Below are 17,432 nucleotides of genomic sequence, written 5' to 3' on the forward strand. Positions count from 1 at the left end.
GCTCTCCTCCCCATTGTCAAAACGCAAATTAAGTTCTCTCAAAGGTTTGACAGTATGAAACAAGGAAATTCACTTACCCTCTTGACAGCCATGCCAATTATCTTCTTAACCTTCTCTTAGGTGAAATGGCTGAGACAATGAAAAATTATTTGCAGTGGGACCTGAGCCAAGTCAACATCAGTCTGTTCTCATTATTATCACGTCTCCCCATCTCTTGAGAATGGGCTCACTGATAAGAATATGCCTCCTCTTATTGGGCCAGCATTAAATACATGCAAGAAGTTCGTGAAGCCTTTCCCTGTCAGGAATGCCACACGGCTATTGAGAACTTCTGCAGAACCAGGATCGTATCTTCTGTACCTGGGTGTTGACCGGTGCCATGCCGAAGCACCCTAAGAAACTCAATTGACCCATTTGAAAATGTTGATGTACAAGATTGTATGGGTGGGGGCGGGGAACCTCAGGAAATGCATTTCCTGGTTAAGCCTCTAAATCCTCAGCATTAGCCTTAAGCCTAACTGACTTCAAAGGAGTAAATCATCAGGAAAATCTATGACCGAAGGGACTGTTGTCCAGATTTTCTCGGGCATGGCTAAGTTCAGGCACAAATGCTAGTCCCCACCTCAGTAGTGTGCCTTTGACCTCCCAGTGTCAGCTCCAATCACTTGCTGCTGGGGGTACTTCAGGTTAATGCCATGGTGGTAAAAGGAACACGAGCTCATATACTTCCAGTCTCTAAGATTTCTGAGCCTGGTCCCTGTCCACCTACTTTGGTGTGTACTGTCTTTGTTTACATGCTCGGGCAAACAAATGTTTTCAGAGTATTCTGTAGGTGGATTTGAGGACAGCTAATTAGTTCAGTATAGAATCCATGCTGATGCATGCCTGGAAGGAGTCATTGGACCAGTAAGGTCATAGTAAAAGGGAGCAGAAAATCAGCCATTATGACATTTAGTTTTCTTATTGACATACATCGGATTAATTTAATTTAGTTTAATATTAATGAATGGGAAGGTAGAATAAAACAATTGAGGATGTATACACCACTTGGTTTTTACAAAACAAGAAAAAGATATTAGAGTAAAATTTTGCATTACTGAATGGGTTTTGAACTTATGATTGAGATCCCTGAGCACACAGCAGCAGTTTTGGGAGCAAGAAGTATTTTTTCACCCCATGGAGTATCTATTGCCAGATAGATGGTTTTGTCAGAAAATATCATGAAGCCCATCTGTCTTTGATAATTGCTTCCAATTGTCTACATATATAATCCGAAGTCTCTTTTTAAATGCTTGTACTGTCAGTGGTCTTTGATTTATAACCACTGGACCAACAAATGGTATTAGCTTCCTCATGCATCATTTTTTGAGGATGTGATCTAAGACAATAATAGGTAGGAGTGAGAACTCTGAAGTTGTGGGAGGAGATCCCAATCAGAGGGAACAGCAAGTGTGGCTGCCCAGAGGCAAGGGGACAGTTGAAGGTAATGAAGGAAGTCTATTACAATAGAAAGAGATAGGGAAACAAAGAAGAAAAAGAAGAGAAACTTTAAAGAAATGAGGCGGAGGAAGAAAATGAGGCCAGAACTGGCAGATCATTGCAAGAGGCAATAAGGGCTTAGAGCTTTGTTCTGAGGACAATAGCAGCCATTGAAGATGCATGGTCCAGTTTCTGTTTTAGTAGAATTTCTCAGTGATGTGGGGACTGAATTGGAAAGGGGAATAAGGAAACCAGTTAGAAGTCTATTCTATAAAACAGTGATATTCTGCACAGGTAAGGATCACCCAATGCATGTTTGATAGATAAGAATATTCCCCATCCAATTGTTCAGGATGATAAAGAAAACAGTTTAGGCCCACTAACCTATTATATGCATTTTTTAATGCATCAGATCAAGTACCCTGTCTAAATAAAGCTCAACATTATAGTTGTTGTTTTTTTTTTAATATTTAAGAGTCTCATGAGAAGCTACTGAATGTGAGTCTGCATGTATTAATTGTAATCAAATCTATCCAAAGACTGGCATAAGTATATGTAGGCAGAGCATATGTTCTAGCCCAGATTTCACAGGGGTAACGCTGGAAGTCCCAGACATACACTTTAGAAACAATGCTGTTTTCTGTAGGTGGGACCCTCCACTACCCTCCACTATACCGTCAGAGTGTATAATATACTCACGTTCAGAGCAACCCTGAATGGGAGGTGAGGGCAGCCCAGCTTTTTCACTGGCCCACACAGCTATCTGCCACGTGATGGACAGTCACATCAGATTTCATTAGAATGTTGACCACAGTTCAACAGTGACCTTTCTGTCTCTCAAGTCTCATTTAAAATTTCCCTGCTTTTGTTTCTAATTGGATGATTTGGCCTCAGCTTCCAGGGCCTTAAGATCATCACTATGAAGGTCTGGTCATTATAAAAGAGTGGGGTCATCCTAATGCCCTCAAGACATACCTTCCATGATAGAATGCTGAATAAATCCCAATCAGTTCCTTTTCTTATAATATGCTTCTTTTTCTTGAAAGCAAAGCCCTGAAATAAAAAAAGTTTAAACGGCAACTTATTTTTGATAACTGAATTTTTATGACGTAAGTAAATACTTCCCTATTCTTGCAGTTGAAATTCAGACTTATGAATTCACCTAGTAGATATTGCTTGCCATTCGCATATGACCTCTGAATCAACATTTTATTGACCTAGGGATGGAAGGACTGAGACTTCCAACAGCAAAAGAGAAACTATTACTGGCTGTAATAAAATTTTGTGGCCTTAGATTTTCAAGAGAACACTTGTTTATACTTACTCAGGGAAATGGAGAGTTGCATAGGAGATTTAAATAAATAGTGGAACACTTGGTCCTAAACAGTGCCCATTATGATACTTTAAACAGAGTAAATTTAATTTAGAAGGTTCAGGTCTCCTGAGTGTCAGGGAAGGTGAAAACGCAGTCATAGAATGTAGAGACTGGCACGAGGAAAAGCAGGCAGAAATTCTGAACTTGAATCTCTTTGCAGGTCCTTATGCTACATCATCGCTTTAAAGTTGATCTTAATGACCACTGACATCTTATAAGCTCGGGTGCAAAGTGCACTATATTCTTTTGCCACGGATTAAAGCACATGATAGCTCCTGAGCCAGATTATAAGAATCCCTCTCATAAGATTATGAGAAATGAGAGGAAAGAATCAGGATTGAAAGCCTGACCCAGAGATGACTCCCTTGTTTAAAGAAAATGTTTGATCTTGCTTTCAGTACATGGCTTCCTGAGCAAAGATCTTTACCAAAATAAGTAACTATCTGCAACTTCACCACGTGGATTAGTCTGAGTCCTCAGGGAAACTCAACTGGGCTTAGTTATTTGATGACAAAGGCCCACATTCCTCAGAAAGAACCCTATCTTGGCAGCCTGACAACACAATCAAGAACTGTCATTGTGGAATCAAAGCAAACTCCAGTTTTTTATCAGAGCTCTAGTGGGTTGAATGGTGGTCCCCCAACAGGTAATATCCACATTCTAATTCCCTGAACCTATGAATATTACCTTATTTGGGAAAAGAGCCTTTGAAGATGTAATTGAGGTATGGATTTTGTGATGAGGAGATCATCCTGGATTTTCCAAGTGGGCCTTAATTCCAATGGCACGTGTCCTTATAAGAATGAAGCTGTGAGAGATTTGACACAGACAGAAGAAGAGGGGGGATTGTGAGCACAGAAGTAGAAACTGGAGAGGTGCAGGCCAAGTCAAAGAATGCTGGCAGCCACCATAGTTGAAAGAGGCAAGGAACCAGTTCTCCCCAGGAGCCTTTGGAAAGAGTATGGCCCTGCCAACATCTTGATTTCAGACTTCTGGCCTCCAAAACTGTGAGAGAATAGATTTTCGTGGTTTTAAGCCAACCAATTTGTGGTCATTTGTTACAGCAGCCACAAGAATCTAAGCCACCAACAGTGGATTTGGTTCCCTCCATTTATTGGTACCCTTCCTAATGTCTGCATTTCTGGATGAGAAGTATCTTGAAAGTCGTTCCCCTTCCATGCTCCTGCACATCCTTCTGAATGTTCTCTGTGGCAGTAGTACAAAACATGACAGCCACATTTCTTATAGACTGTATGTGTGAAATCTGCAGAGCTCAAAAAAATATTTGATCAAAAGTAACTTCATTTAGTGAATTGCTTTCTTCTTGTGTTCATTCATTCAACAAATATTTGTCAAGCATTCACTATGTGTCTGGCATTGTTCTGAGTAATGGAGATACGGTGGGAAAGAAAATGGGCAAAAAACCCCACTCCCATAAAATTTCATAGGTAAACAATAGGTAAAATAAAGAAATAAAACATATAGCATGCTGGGAGGAAATAAAACTACACAGAAAATTAAAAGAAGAAAGAAGGATAGGGAATGGAAGTTTTTATTCTTTTTAAAAATTTTTTAAATTCAATTTAATTAACATATACTATATCATTAGTTTCAGAGGTAGAATTCAGTGATTCATTAGTTGTATACAACACCCAGTGCTCCTTACTTCTGGTGCCCTCCTCCATGTCCATCACCCAGTTACCCCATGCCCTCACCCACCTCCCCTCCAGCAACCCTCAATTTGTACCCTACAGTTAAGAGTCTCTTATGGTTTGCGTCCCTCTCTGTTTTCCTCTTATTTTATTTTAGTTCTCTATTCTTAAAGGATGATCAGGAAAGGTTTTATTGAGAAGGTGACCTTAAGGAAGTGGTTCTATAAAGAAATAGAACCAATAGGAGCTGCAAGATTTATTTTTAGGAACTGGTTCACATGATTATGGAGGCTGACAAGTCCAAAATCTTTAGAGCAGATATCCCAGTTCAAGTCCAAAAGCCAGAAGCTGCTGGAGAACCAAGAAAGTACTTCCATTCAAAGGCCATCAGGAGAACTCTCTCTTACTAGGAGGGTCAGCCCTTTGTTCTGTTCAACTATTGGACGATGGAGCAGATCCAGTGGTGGCTAGGTTTAATAGTATGTGTCATATACACACTCACCTACAAATGAAGAAACAGAGCTCAAACAGGTAAGTAACTAGTTTCACTATAGAAACTAAGCATCAGACATGATTATGGCAAACTCTAAAGCCTGCTTTCTTTTCATTTATTTATTAGATTTTTTTTTAGTACTTCTAAAAACAAGTACTTGATTCAGGGCTGATCTGTGTTTGTTTGTTTGTTTGAACATATTTGCCCCAGTGTTCTGTTCACATCTCCTAGAACCACTGAGAATTCTCCAGCATTTGCAGGATTGCTATAAGGGCCCATAAGACTGAATTGAAGCAGCAATAGTGGGTCTCCTATATGAACCCAAGCATAGTCCTGTCCCCCAGTCAGCCAGTCCAAAAATAGTGTGAGCTTCTAAAGATGAAAAGGACATGGTCCCTCCTTTCAGGTCATTGGTAATCTCATTAGGGTGATATAACCAAGTGAAGTGAAGACATAAGATAAGGGTTAGGCTCTGTGACATTGACATAGGTAGACAAGAGCTAAAAAAAAAAAAAAGAAGAAGAAGAAGAGGAAGAAGAAAAAAGAAAAGAAAAAAGAAAAAAAAAAGAATACTTGGTCTGTAGAAAGTACCCAGGGAAAGGACATTGTGAGTTGAGTGGAAGAAGATATGGAAAGAGGTCTAGGGAAGGTGGAAAGTCTGTAAAGGACAAGCTTGAGCAAATTATCTCAGAGCAAAACATAGCCTCCCTCTTCAAAAGTTCCAAGCTTTCATAACTCCCAATAACTTTGGCCAGTATGCTTTTTTTTTTGGAGGCCATAAATTCATTAATGCTATAAGAACAAATTCAAGAAGGAACCCTCCATTGACTTAATTTTCTTTTTAATTTTGTAGATACCACTTCATACTGAATCTCATCAAGAATAATGTGACCTGATCCATCCATCATACCGAATGACTTCCCCCTTTTTAAATTTGAAATCAGTTTTTCTTTTATATGCAGGCATAGCATCCCACAATAATTATAAGCAAAAAAAAAAAAAACCAAAAACTAACTAATAAAACACTTTCCATCAGCATTTTCTATGATTGCAATCTATCTACAGAAGTAGCCTGGTGTTATCTCACAAGGCAGCTTCCTTCAAATGTGTGAGTAATGGCTATGAAGTCATTTTATGGAGTCATTTCTAAAACAATGCACTTTGTCGTTTACCTTAATTACCTTTAGCTGTAGCTATATTTTAAAGAACAGAACCCCTTATCATGACTATTACAATAAGACAAATTCTTTTTCCCCTTGTGGGAATCATGAGGCTAATGTGTTTGCCTTTTTCCTTCTAAAATAGATCTTCATTAAAAGGAGATCAGCACAGTCAGAGTAATTGAGATCAACAGTCTCTTCATTCTGTGTTCGGTTGACTCTTGAGCTTTTACTGCCTTTCTAGCTCTCTCCTTCCATAAGACAAATCCTTCTGCTGGCAGGGGCTCTGTAGCAAGCGCACTGGTGAGCTTGGGCATGCAGCTCCCAATTTATAATGTCTGCTCTTATGCTTGTGCTAATTGATATTAAAATCAGAATTCCAGGGTAAATGCTAATAGACGAACTAAATTCTTAACCACGCGGGCCACACTTTCTGACAACTGTATTCACGTGCATGAAGCTGATCAGGATCCAAATTCAAATTCTCCGCTGACTCTGAGCTCATGTCCTTGGATGTGTGACTCATACTCAGGGTAACTTCTTGGAGTCATTGTGTAGGGATGTTGAACTTGTTTGGAGGGGCTTTAATTTGATTCTTTAGCTTTGTGCAAAGAGCTGGTTATCTGCTGTGGTCTCTGGTTTGGAGTAAGAAGGGAGTAAATGTAAATAAGACATTAGCATTGTCCAGTTACTAGCAGGGTTAGAATGAATAGCCTACATCTGTAGTTTTGAAAGCATCTTGGCTTACGTGGCCACTCTTGCAAACTGTAATAACATTGAAACAAAACAAGGAAATGATGACATCGATGTAAGATAGAATGAAATTTGACCATTGCAAATGCCATGCTTTACAATATCATGAAAGCCTGGAGAGAATGGCAAGGACCAGCTTGCTCATGCGCGGGGATAGGCAACTGATCGGTAAAAATGCTTACGTAGAAAGTGAATGATGACGTTTTTAATATGGATTCTTGATATTGAGATCAAATTTGGTGTTCTTTGTCAACTTTATATCAAATAGAGCTATTTATTGTTATCATTTCTTGCTAATGACTCCTGGCTTTGACTATGTGTCAGTCTAAGCCTTACAATTTATTCAGAAGTGTGGTTTTGAATCACATAAAGTACTTTGTGGCAATGCAAAATATACTGAAGTATATTTTATTATTTCATATTGAACTAAAGAGAGTATGTGGATTCAGTACCTAACAGGTTCGATTCATATACTTGACGTGAAATGATTTCAAAATAACGACAGGTCAAAAAATGAAAGAGAAGAAATCATACATTCTGAATATGTATTCTTTAATTAGTATTAATTGCACATGGAGGTTTTTGTTGAAATATCAGAAAACACACAAAATTTACTGCGATGAAACTAAGAGTATTTGAACTTGGGGAATCACAATATTTCACCCTTTTGTGTTTTACCAAGTTGTGGCTAAATCATGACCTGATAGCATTATCTAGACAAAAAGTTTGAGGAACTTCTACACTATGAATATACAGAACCTCCGTAAGGCATTATTTAGAAAATTAGGACCTCCTGGCTTTGGAAATTTTCATTTTGTGAAAGTGAAAGTTAGACATTGGCAACCCAATTACTTTTACTTTCCTACTGATACAAAATCAAATATTAGGCCAGTAGTTGAGGGCCAACTTCCTGATTTCACGCCCCTACAAAGTGAACATTCACCCCACCTTAGGCATATTCATTTACTTATTTATTCATTGTAGGTATTATTAGACTAACGCATACACTTAATTAATGTATATATAATATGTAAATATATTTTAAAATTATAATGGAAAAGGATGAAATAAAGATGAAAATAGTGTTTTATTTGTTAATGATTCAAAACACCTCTTTGCTCTCAAAGTGAGAGCACATGTGTTTGAATAAGACTTCGTGATTTTCAAATGTCTTGGTTTAACATGGTGATTCAGAAATTCAAAGCACTGGCCCTGAGTTTAGGTGGTTTTTTCAATACTTGGTTTAATAACTGTCAGTGCTGGAAGAAAAGATTTCTTGCACAGATTTGAAGATAGAGATGGAAGAACGCATCTCAGCTGTGTTCATTGCATCATTACACTCCTTCTCAGTCAGTCCCATCCACCAGCTGTAAAGGTTTGACTTTATAATGGATGCTTAATTTTTAAGTGTTCTGCTAATTATAGTGGCTTCACACATTCATTAACCTGCTATAGTTATACACTTAGGGCAAGGTTTGTTGTTGGCTATAGAAAAGTAATCCATATTTCAAAGAGCCTTCGTAATAATATTATTTTTTAGACTGATCCTCTGGTGCTGATTGCTATTATCTCATGATGTAGGAAAAAGAGAAAGGTCAACTCTGCCAGTTTTTTATTGTTTAGCACTTACATAATTGCTACTATGGTCCATCTCCATTTTTTTTTTTTTTTTTGGCAAGGGTTTCGTTCCTTTGGTGAGGCGTTATTTAGTTAAAATAGGCAAAGTAGCCTGTAAGTCCACTGAACATGGCCACATGAGAACTGAGCATGTTGCAGGATGCCAAAAGTGAACATATAAGCAAGGGTACCACTGTTTAACCCTTGAGGACGTGGGAACCTCCTCTTTCCTCAGAAGACCTTGAGCACCATGTGGCACCCATAACCATCCGACAAACACTAATATGGTGCCAAGCTTTATAATAAGTATAAGTAAAGCTAAATTTTCTTGCAAGTGGAAGTTCTAGTATCCTTTTCTCATATTTCAGTGGATCTTTTTTCTATGTATCCTCTGAGCATAAACATGAGTCCTTGGAGGGTACAGGTTTAGGGCACTAGATCATTCTTTTCTCCCCAAGAAAATAGATCATGAGTTCTTTCGGTGACTAGAGAGTTCTGGTGTTTTGGAGGCAGGAAAGGTAGTTGAAGTGACGGTGTTGTAAGCATTAGCTCTTTAAACGTATCTAAGCATATTAGATCTGTCCATTTTTGCTTTGTATACTTTGAAAATATAATTATTAGGTGCTACATATTTAGTATTGCTATGTTTCCCTATTACATTGATCCTTTTATCAATATGAAATGTCCCGCCTTTAATTTTTCTTGCCTTAAAATAATGCTATCCAATATAGTAGCCACTACCCTTGTGTGTCTATTTAATTTTAAATTAAAGATAAACAAATTAAAAATTTTCGTTTCTCAGTTGCACTAGTCAAATTTCAAGTGTTTATGAGCCACAGGGCTAGTAGCCACTCTATGGCATAGCACAAAAAACATTTCCATTATCTCTGAAACTTCTATTAGACAGAGCCTTAAAACTACTTCATCTGATATTAAAACAACTACATTTGGTTTCTTTTAGTCAATGAATGCATGGAGAATTAGACAAGTCCACAATCATAGATGGAGATTTGAACATACCCTCAAAAAGCAGGAAAAAAAATCAATAAGGGTATAGAGGATTTGAGTAACACGACCAACATAATCTACTTCATACATTTAATACTTCTAACAACAGTACAATACCTATTCTTATCAGCACATGTTGGAAATTTAGCAACAGAGGCTATGTGCTAAGTCATGAAGCAAGTCTCAAAACCTCGAATTATTAAAATCATACAGAGTATATTCTTTGTCCATACTGGAGTTAAGCTAGAAATCAATGACAGAAAGATAACTAGAAAATCCCCAGATATTTGGAAAATAAACAACATGCTTCTAAATAACCCAGGGTGGTCAAAGAAGAAATCAAAATTAAAATGAGAATATATGCATTTTGAACTGAACAATAATGAAAATATAACATATTAAAATATATGGAATGAAGCTTATGCAGTGTTTGGAAGGAAATGCCTAGCTTTCAGTGCGTATATTGGAAAAGAAGATAGGATGACAGTCGGAGCTCTAAGCTTCCATCTCAAAAAAAACTAGAAAAGAAACAGCACATTAAACCCAGAGAAAGTAGAAGGAAGCAAACACTAAAAACAGGAACAGAGGGGTGCCTGGGTGGCTCGGTTATTTAAGCATCCGACTCTTGGCATCGGCTCAGGTCATGATCTCAGGGTTGTGAGTTCGAGCCCCTTGTCAGGCTCTGTGCATTTGCTATCTCTCTCTCAAAAAAATAAAAACAAGAACAGCAATCAGTGAAATAGAAAATAGGCAATAATACAGAAAATCCAGAAAGCTAAAAGTTGTGTTTATTAGTTGAAAATGATGAATACAATTGATAAAACCCCCTGTAACATGATTTCTCTCTAATGAACTTAATTGCATTCATTGACCAGATAAGAAGTTTACTTTGAAACTGATTTGCTGAACTTCCATGCATGTCCATTCTCTTTCCGTTATGCCAGGCTTTTTAAAATCCTGCTTTTCATCATTAAGTTGAATCATAATGATAAGAGCACAATCAGGATAATAAAAGTGCTGAGGGAAGGGAGAACACTGAAAGGAAGCAAATCTGTGAACACAAGGAGGTGACATTAAAATGAGTCTTTCAAGGGCCTCAGTGGACAGTGTAGAGAGGGAGGGACAATTAAGTCTTAATTTTTAAAAAGATGAAGGAAGAGGGGCGCCTGGGTAGCGCAGTCCTTAAACGTCTGCCTTCGGCTCAGGGCGTGATCCCGGCGTTCCGGGATCGAGTCCCACATCAGGCTCCTCCGCTAGGAGCCTGCTTCTTCCTCTCCCACTCCCCCTGCTTGTGTTCCCTCTCTCGCTGGCTGTCTCTCTGTCACATAAATAAATAAAAAATCTTAAAAAAAAAAAAAAAGATGAAGGAAGAGCTTCTCCTCTATTTCACCTTTCAGAAAGGTAGGAGAAAATGATTGACAGGCCACAAATATTGATTTTAACAACGGGGACAGAGCGAGTGGTAGGTCCAGGTGGTGCCAAGTCTCCCTGTGGGGGAGGCTTTGATTACTGAAGGCACGCGTCAGGGGTTATGTCACTCCATAACTGTGAAGCTCAGAGGAACTGGAATCACACCTAAAGTCTGGGTTTTGCTATCGCCATAGTGGTGTAACCTGCTCATTAGTGAGTCTCAAACTTTAACGTGCATGCAGATCACCTGGGGATCCTATCGAAATGCAGGTTCTAAGAGGAGGGCTGGGCGGACTTTATAACATGTCCACCTTCCTGGTCTGACTGTAACAAGCTCCCAGGCGATGCTGAGGCTGCTGGTCCCTGGACTGCACTGAGTAGGAGGATTCTAACTCAGAAGCCCGAGCGAGCAGCCCGAACACCACATCGTGACAGTGGCTGTTTCACCTGGCTTGTGTAGTGTTGGTGCACACAGTTCAGGATTAGTGACTAACATTTACAAAGTGTGAAATTTCATATAGGCATGTGAAGCTTCGCTGCAACTCTGGGAAGAGCTAGCCAGAGTGGGCCTTGCTTGCACGCATGGCAACAGTCAGCTGGAGAGGAGTAGAGGCTGTCGCCTCAGGAAGGCCATGATTTACCTTCTGCCATAACCCCCACCTCTATCACCCTGACCCCTTGCACATAACCCATGGTACTTGTTCCTCTGCCTTCCTAATCTCAAGGGCTCTCAACCTTGCTTAACTATTGGAATCACTTGGAAAGCTTTGCGAGGTACTGATGGCTAGGTCCCATCCCCAAAGATCCTCAGGTCATTGGTTTAGGGGGATGCTTGGGCATTCTAAAAGCTCCCAAGTGGTTCCAATGTGCAGCCAAGATAGAGAATTTCTGTTTAAATCAACTTAATGAGGGGCGCCGGGGTGGCTCGGCCAGTTAAGCATCTGCCTCCGGCTCAGGTCATGATCTCGGGGTCCTGGGATGGAGTCCTGTATCAGCCTCCCTGCTCAGCAGGACGTCTACTTCTCCCTCTGCCTCTGCCCCTCCCCCTTGCTCGTGTGTGCTTTTTCTCTCTCTCTTTCTCAAATAAATAAATAAAATCTTTTAAAAAATCAATTTAGTGACCATTGCAGCAAGATTTTTAGCCACCATCTTTAGAAAGTCTGATTCAGAAGGTCAAGACCACCCATCTCCTAATATTTGCAGGACCAGAGAGGCAAAAGTAAAACCTTATTTCTTCCCACTCCCACCCCACCTCTGTTCTTTCTGTGCCATAAAGGATCATCTGTGCATAGGTGTGGATGCCCAGTACATCTATTCAAGGTTGTCCTTCCTCCTCTTCAAATGTCCATCCCTAGGTGACCCCTGAGACTCAGGTATGTGCAAAATGACTGCAGGGTCAGCTCTCAAGAGGACTAAACATGGGAGGCAGACTGTGAGGGACTGGAAAGATGGCTAGGGGCCATTTAGAAGGGCATTCTGGTATCCCAGTGGGGTGTTTTCTGACACCAACCAATTGTCCGAACCCAGCTGGGTGTCCTACAATTCAATTCAGCTCTGATACTAACTACCGGAGTGAGCACACATGCTACAGCTTAAGTGTTCAGTCCCACAAGTCTGCCCCCCTTGAGATGCTAGGCCACCCATACCTCTGACCAACCAGGGGTTCCCACAACCCCCTCTTCAGGTTTGATCATTAGCTGGAATGTCTCACAGTGCTAAGAAAGTCACTTATGCTAACTGGTTTATTATGAAAGATACAACAGCAGCAGATGAACAGCAGATGAAGAGGTATGTGGGGCACAGTCTGGAAGGGTCTGGAAGGACAGAGCACCGGAACTTCTGTCCCCATGAGTTGGGGTGTGCCACCTCCCAGCATGCGGATACGTTCTGCAACCCAGAAACTCTCTCAATGCTGTTGTTCAAGAGTTTTTATAACCCAGTCTCCAGCTACGCCCCTTCCCTAGAAGGTGGTACTAGGGGCTGAAAGTTCCAATGCTCTAATCGCTTGGGCCTTTTGGCCATCAGCTCATCCTGAGGCTATCTGGGGGCCCTACCTTAAGTCATCGCATTGGCAAAAACTCAGATGGGATGAAAGGGACTCCTTGCGAATCACAAAAACAAACAAACCCCCCCCCCCACTCTTATCACTTAGAAAATTCTAAGGGTTTAGGAGCTTTGTGCCAGGAATGAGACAGAAAGACCAAATCTATTTCTTATGAAGCCCCACCTAGGTTCGCCAGCATTCCAGAGGCCACGTTTCCAGAGACGCTTGCGTTGTGAGGAGTGTGTGTGTGGAGGAGGCCAGAAGGGGGCTATGAGGGGCCCTTTGTCCAGATCTAAAGGTGGTGTCCTAGAAGGTCTGGGGTGGCCTGAGAGCCTCATTCACAGTCTTTCCCAGGAGATTCTGAAGCAGACAATCCACAGGGTTCACTGGGAAAGACAAACTCTGCAAGAGAATCAAGACCAAAGAGGACAAGTTTCCCCTCTTTTTCCCCCCTGTTTCACCACTCTCAGTGCTAGTCAGATCCTGGAAACCGCACTTGGAACGTCAAATGGGGAATCTGTCATGCTTTTGCAGATGCATCATGTTTGGGGGAGTTGGAAGCCAAACGCTTGGAGTTTCCAAATGGTCTATCCCAGGAGAGAATGGCTGCAGGCTTTGAGAAAATTAGAGAGATTTAAGCTGGCTGCACCCTCTGCTTCTGGGAGCTCTTTCCGCTCGAATGCTATTGTCATGTGTGGCCTGAGAAATAAAAGAGAAGCCAGACATTCAAGTGGGCACTGCATCCATCTGGGTTTTCCACCCAGCAAGTCAATCTAAGCCCTGGCTTTGGGATTTTGGGATAATGAGAGCTAATTTGATTGAGTTCTTTCTGGGTGCCCAAGCAGTGTCTATGAGGTTGACTCTATCATCTTGATGTTATGCAAGGAAACCGAGATAGGGCGACTGGGCAGGAGCCCAAGCTCATGCAACACTCCACTGGCCAGAGTTGAGATGTGAAGCAAGGCATCTGGCTCTAGACTCATATTCTTGAAACCACTAGCCTACATGGTCTCTTTAAAACACAGCCTTCCTAATCTCAAGGGCTTTCCATTGAAATGTACCGCAGCTTTCCAATGAAACTCCCAGTGGAGTCTGGTCTTTGGTGGAAAGGAGATGGGCTGTGCAGTTAATGTTTGTCACAGCCTGAGCAGACCCTTTGGCCTCAGGGCAAAGCAAACCGCTGGAAAATACCCATGGGCACATTTTCTACTTCTGCTTACAAAGCCAGGAAATGTGCTCAGCATTCAAGGGGCCGTCGGTGTACCAACAGTGCTCATGAATCATGGAGATCCATATTCCTGAGATACCAGACTGGGCTCCCCTTACCTGGTCAGGAAAAGATAAAAGGCTAAATTATCCAGAGCAGTTAATCAGCGATTCTCATCCTAAATATCTGAAGAAGTAGGAATAAGAATTCCCTGACCTGCTCCAGGAGCCCTGTTTCTGACAATTCTATTCCAAGCAAAATCTATAAACCAGAGTTTACAAACTGACGATCAGGCTGAAACCAACAGATATAATTTATTTGACTCACACATTGTTATAGTGGGGTTTTTTATCTTTACTTTTCTTTCTTTCTTTCTTTCTTTCTTTCTTTCTTTCTTTCTTTCTTTCTTTCTTTCTTTTTCTTTCTTTCTTTCCCTTTCTTTCTATTTATTTTTTTTAAAGTAGGCTCCATGCCCAGTATGGAGCCCCATACGGGGCTTGAACTCATGACTCTGAGATCATGACCCAAGCTGAAATCAAGAGTCAGACGCCTAACCAGCTGAGCCACTCAGGTGCCCCTTTAGCATTCTTTTATTTTCTTTCTGAATTGGATTCCAACTTTTAAAAAGCAGATTTCCCATTTTAAAATGTTTCCTGGCTTCTTTTGAATATTGGAAGACCTAGCCATTTGGGGTCGAAGTTCCCACTTGGCAGTACTTCTCTGGACCTGGGAAATGAACTCCCCCTTTAGATGGTCGTATGTGCTCCCTTTAGCCCCAGTCACCACCACAGCCACATACCACCACCACCCCTGCTTCCTCCTATAGGCATTAGCATTAATAACTACTAACCTCCTGTTGTTTAAGGTCCCTTGTAATTTATGATATGTGTATATGCTTGTACGAGCCCTGCCTCGACAGGTCATACCTAGGAGATGGTTGTTGTTTGGGGATATATACTGGATTGCAAAATAACCCTGACTGCCTACCCGACCTGCAGTCCCTAAGTGCCTTACCCTGACAGCACGGTTTGCTATACAGCGTAAGCATGCCAGTTCCAATGCATGGTGGTAGATGTCTGGGACTTTGATGAGGATTCTGTGACTATCTAGGCTCATCCTGAAAGCCTGCCACGATTGATTAGTGAGGTCTGCCATGGTCACTGCACTTGTTCCCATCAGCCCTCTGCTTCCACCCCATTTCCCTTTTTCTTTATTTTGTAGTTCTTCTCTGCCTCTTAATTTTTCTGGCATTTCAGCCACATCTGAGATTACTATGTGTCATTCCTTAGCTGAAGCTACCAACATTAGTGAATATCTTCTTGTTACATCTTGCGAAAGACAGGTTAATTGTTTTTCTAACCCCCAATTGAAGAACTTTAGAAAACTGCTGCATTACAGAGTATTTTTCTTCATGAACAATGAAGCTATCCTCCAGGACTGAGCCATGGAAACCCAACCCCCTCTAACCAGGCAAGAGTCTATTGTCAGCCTTGGGCTCTGCCCCTGGAAGGGAGAACAGCCACTCTGCCCACTCTGTTCAACTACCGTATTTCCCTTGCTCTGGAGCTGATGTCAGGGACCATCCCAAGAAGTGGAAGGTATCCTCAAGGTGCAGGATCCAGCCGACCATATCCTGGTGTTCCCAGTGTTCTCGGGATGGGCCTAGGTGTCCAGGAAACCCACTCTACTCACCTCTCCCTTGTCTTCAGAAGTCATATGAGCAGAGAGTCAGTCCCAGACAAAGAGCAAAGTGTGAGGAAAGAAGCGCTTACCTTTTCTGGGATTGATGGTTAAGTGTGGGCAGGGTCACTTCCAGAGACTAAGAGTGGAATACTCCAGAAGTCACCACAAATCTCCAAAAGCATTGTTTGCTCTCTCATTTCCCCTCCTCTTTCTTCCCTTGTAATGTTTATCGTTTTCTTATACTGTTCACCTGCCATTTCTACCTCCCCAGTGCTAGATCCTATAGGCAATTGGAGCTTAGTACAATAGCGTGATCACATCCCTGGCTGCCCCCAGTGTCTGGAGGTAGGCTCTGATTTTCTCACGGCTCCTGGGTAATGGGCAGAAGTTATACCGTCTATAGTGCAACAGTCCATATGACCAATGGGGAGACAAGGGCCTGGGAGGTAAGGTGAGCATCACCCAGCTGCTGAGTGGAAGTATCCTTAATAACCACCTGTCACAGGGTCACCAGGGTGGCTCAGTTAAGCATCTGACTCTTGATTTTGGCTCAGGTCATGATCTCAGTGTCATGAGATCAAGCCCTGTGTCAGGCTCCACACTCAGCAGGGAGTCTGCTTGAGCCCCTCTCTCTCTTCCTCTCCCTCTGCCCCTCCCCACACTCTCTCTCTAAAATAAATACATTAATCTTAAAAAAAAAAACAAAACCTCTAACCACTGCATGAATTTAAAGACAACATAAAAACACATATATGTGTTGAGGTTTCTGAGAAGTGGCTTATCCAGGAAAAAAAAAAAAAAGCGCATTTATCAAAGGAATAGTAAGGAGTGAAGTAGAATATTAGTCCATAGGTGAAAGCCTGAAAGGAAAAAATGAAATGCCCAAGTCATAAATGCATAGCTGACAATTTTTTAAAAGGTTATAAAGTCGTCACTTACATCAAGATACAGAATATTATTAACATCACAGAAGCTTCCCTCATGCTCCAATCTAATCAATAACAGCTTCATCCTGAAGGAACCACCATTCTAACTTCAGCCAATATTGAGGTTAGTTCATCTAGAAGTTTCGGAGCTTTGCATTAATAGAATCATACAGTCTGTAGTCTTCTGCATCTGGCTTCATTTTTTTGTTGTATGTAGCCATAGTTGTTTTTTTTTTTTTCATTGTTCTACAATATTTGAATACATTACAATTTATTTATCCGTTCCATGGTTGGTAGACACCTGGATTGTTTCCAGGTTATGACTATTATAAGTAGTGATGTTATGAATGCCTGTACTGTGGAGAAAAAGGTAAAGACTTAAGAATAACTACCTCTGAAATATAAATTCAATACAAGCAAGAAAAAGAAAGCATTTCCCTAGAAAGATCTTCTTCTGTATGAATTTCCTAAATGATGACACCCAGAATGGGATGCTCTCTGCCCCTTTGACAAGCTCCTGTGCTGAAACATTTTATATGATCTAGTGGGCTCTGGCCAAAGCGTTCTACAAAGAAAATGCTTTCCCCAAGCTCTAAACGTTGACTTATCAGCGTTTCTAGTACTT

At 41.0% G+C, this 17,432-nt stretch overlaps 1 protein-coding gene across 6 annotated transcripts in view; it reads left to right on the forward strand.

The window, feature by feature from the left end:
- PLCB1 (phospholipase C beta 1) overlaps positions 1-17,432 on the forward strand; it is a 661,927-nt gene that overhangs the window by 610,706 nt on the left and 33,789 nt on the right. For 2 of the 6 annotated variants that reach the window (XM_044385692.3, XM_044385690.3), the window contains one exon: positions 5,853-16,588. The exons of the other annotated variants lie outside the window; for them this stretch is intronic. In XM_044385692.3, coding sequence (XP_044241627.2) covers positions 5,853-5,885 — 33 coding nt within the window. In that variant the 3' untranslated portion in view covers positions 5,886-16,588. Of the gene's footprint in view, positions 1-5,852; positions 16,589-17,432 lie in introns of those variants that run through there. 6 annotated transcript variants of the gene reach the window in all.

The sequence above is a fragment of the Ursus arctos genome, unplaced genomic scaffold (genome assembly GCF_023065955.2).
Source record: "Ursus arctos isolate Adak ecotype North America unplaced genomic scaffold, UrsArc2.0 scaffold_16, whole genome shotgun sequence".
NCBI lineage: Eukaryota > Metazoa > Chordata > Mammalia > Carnivora > Ursidae > Ursus > Ursus arctos.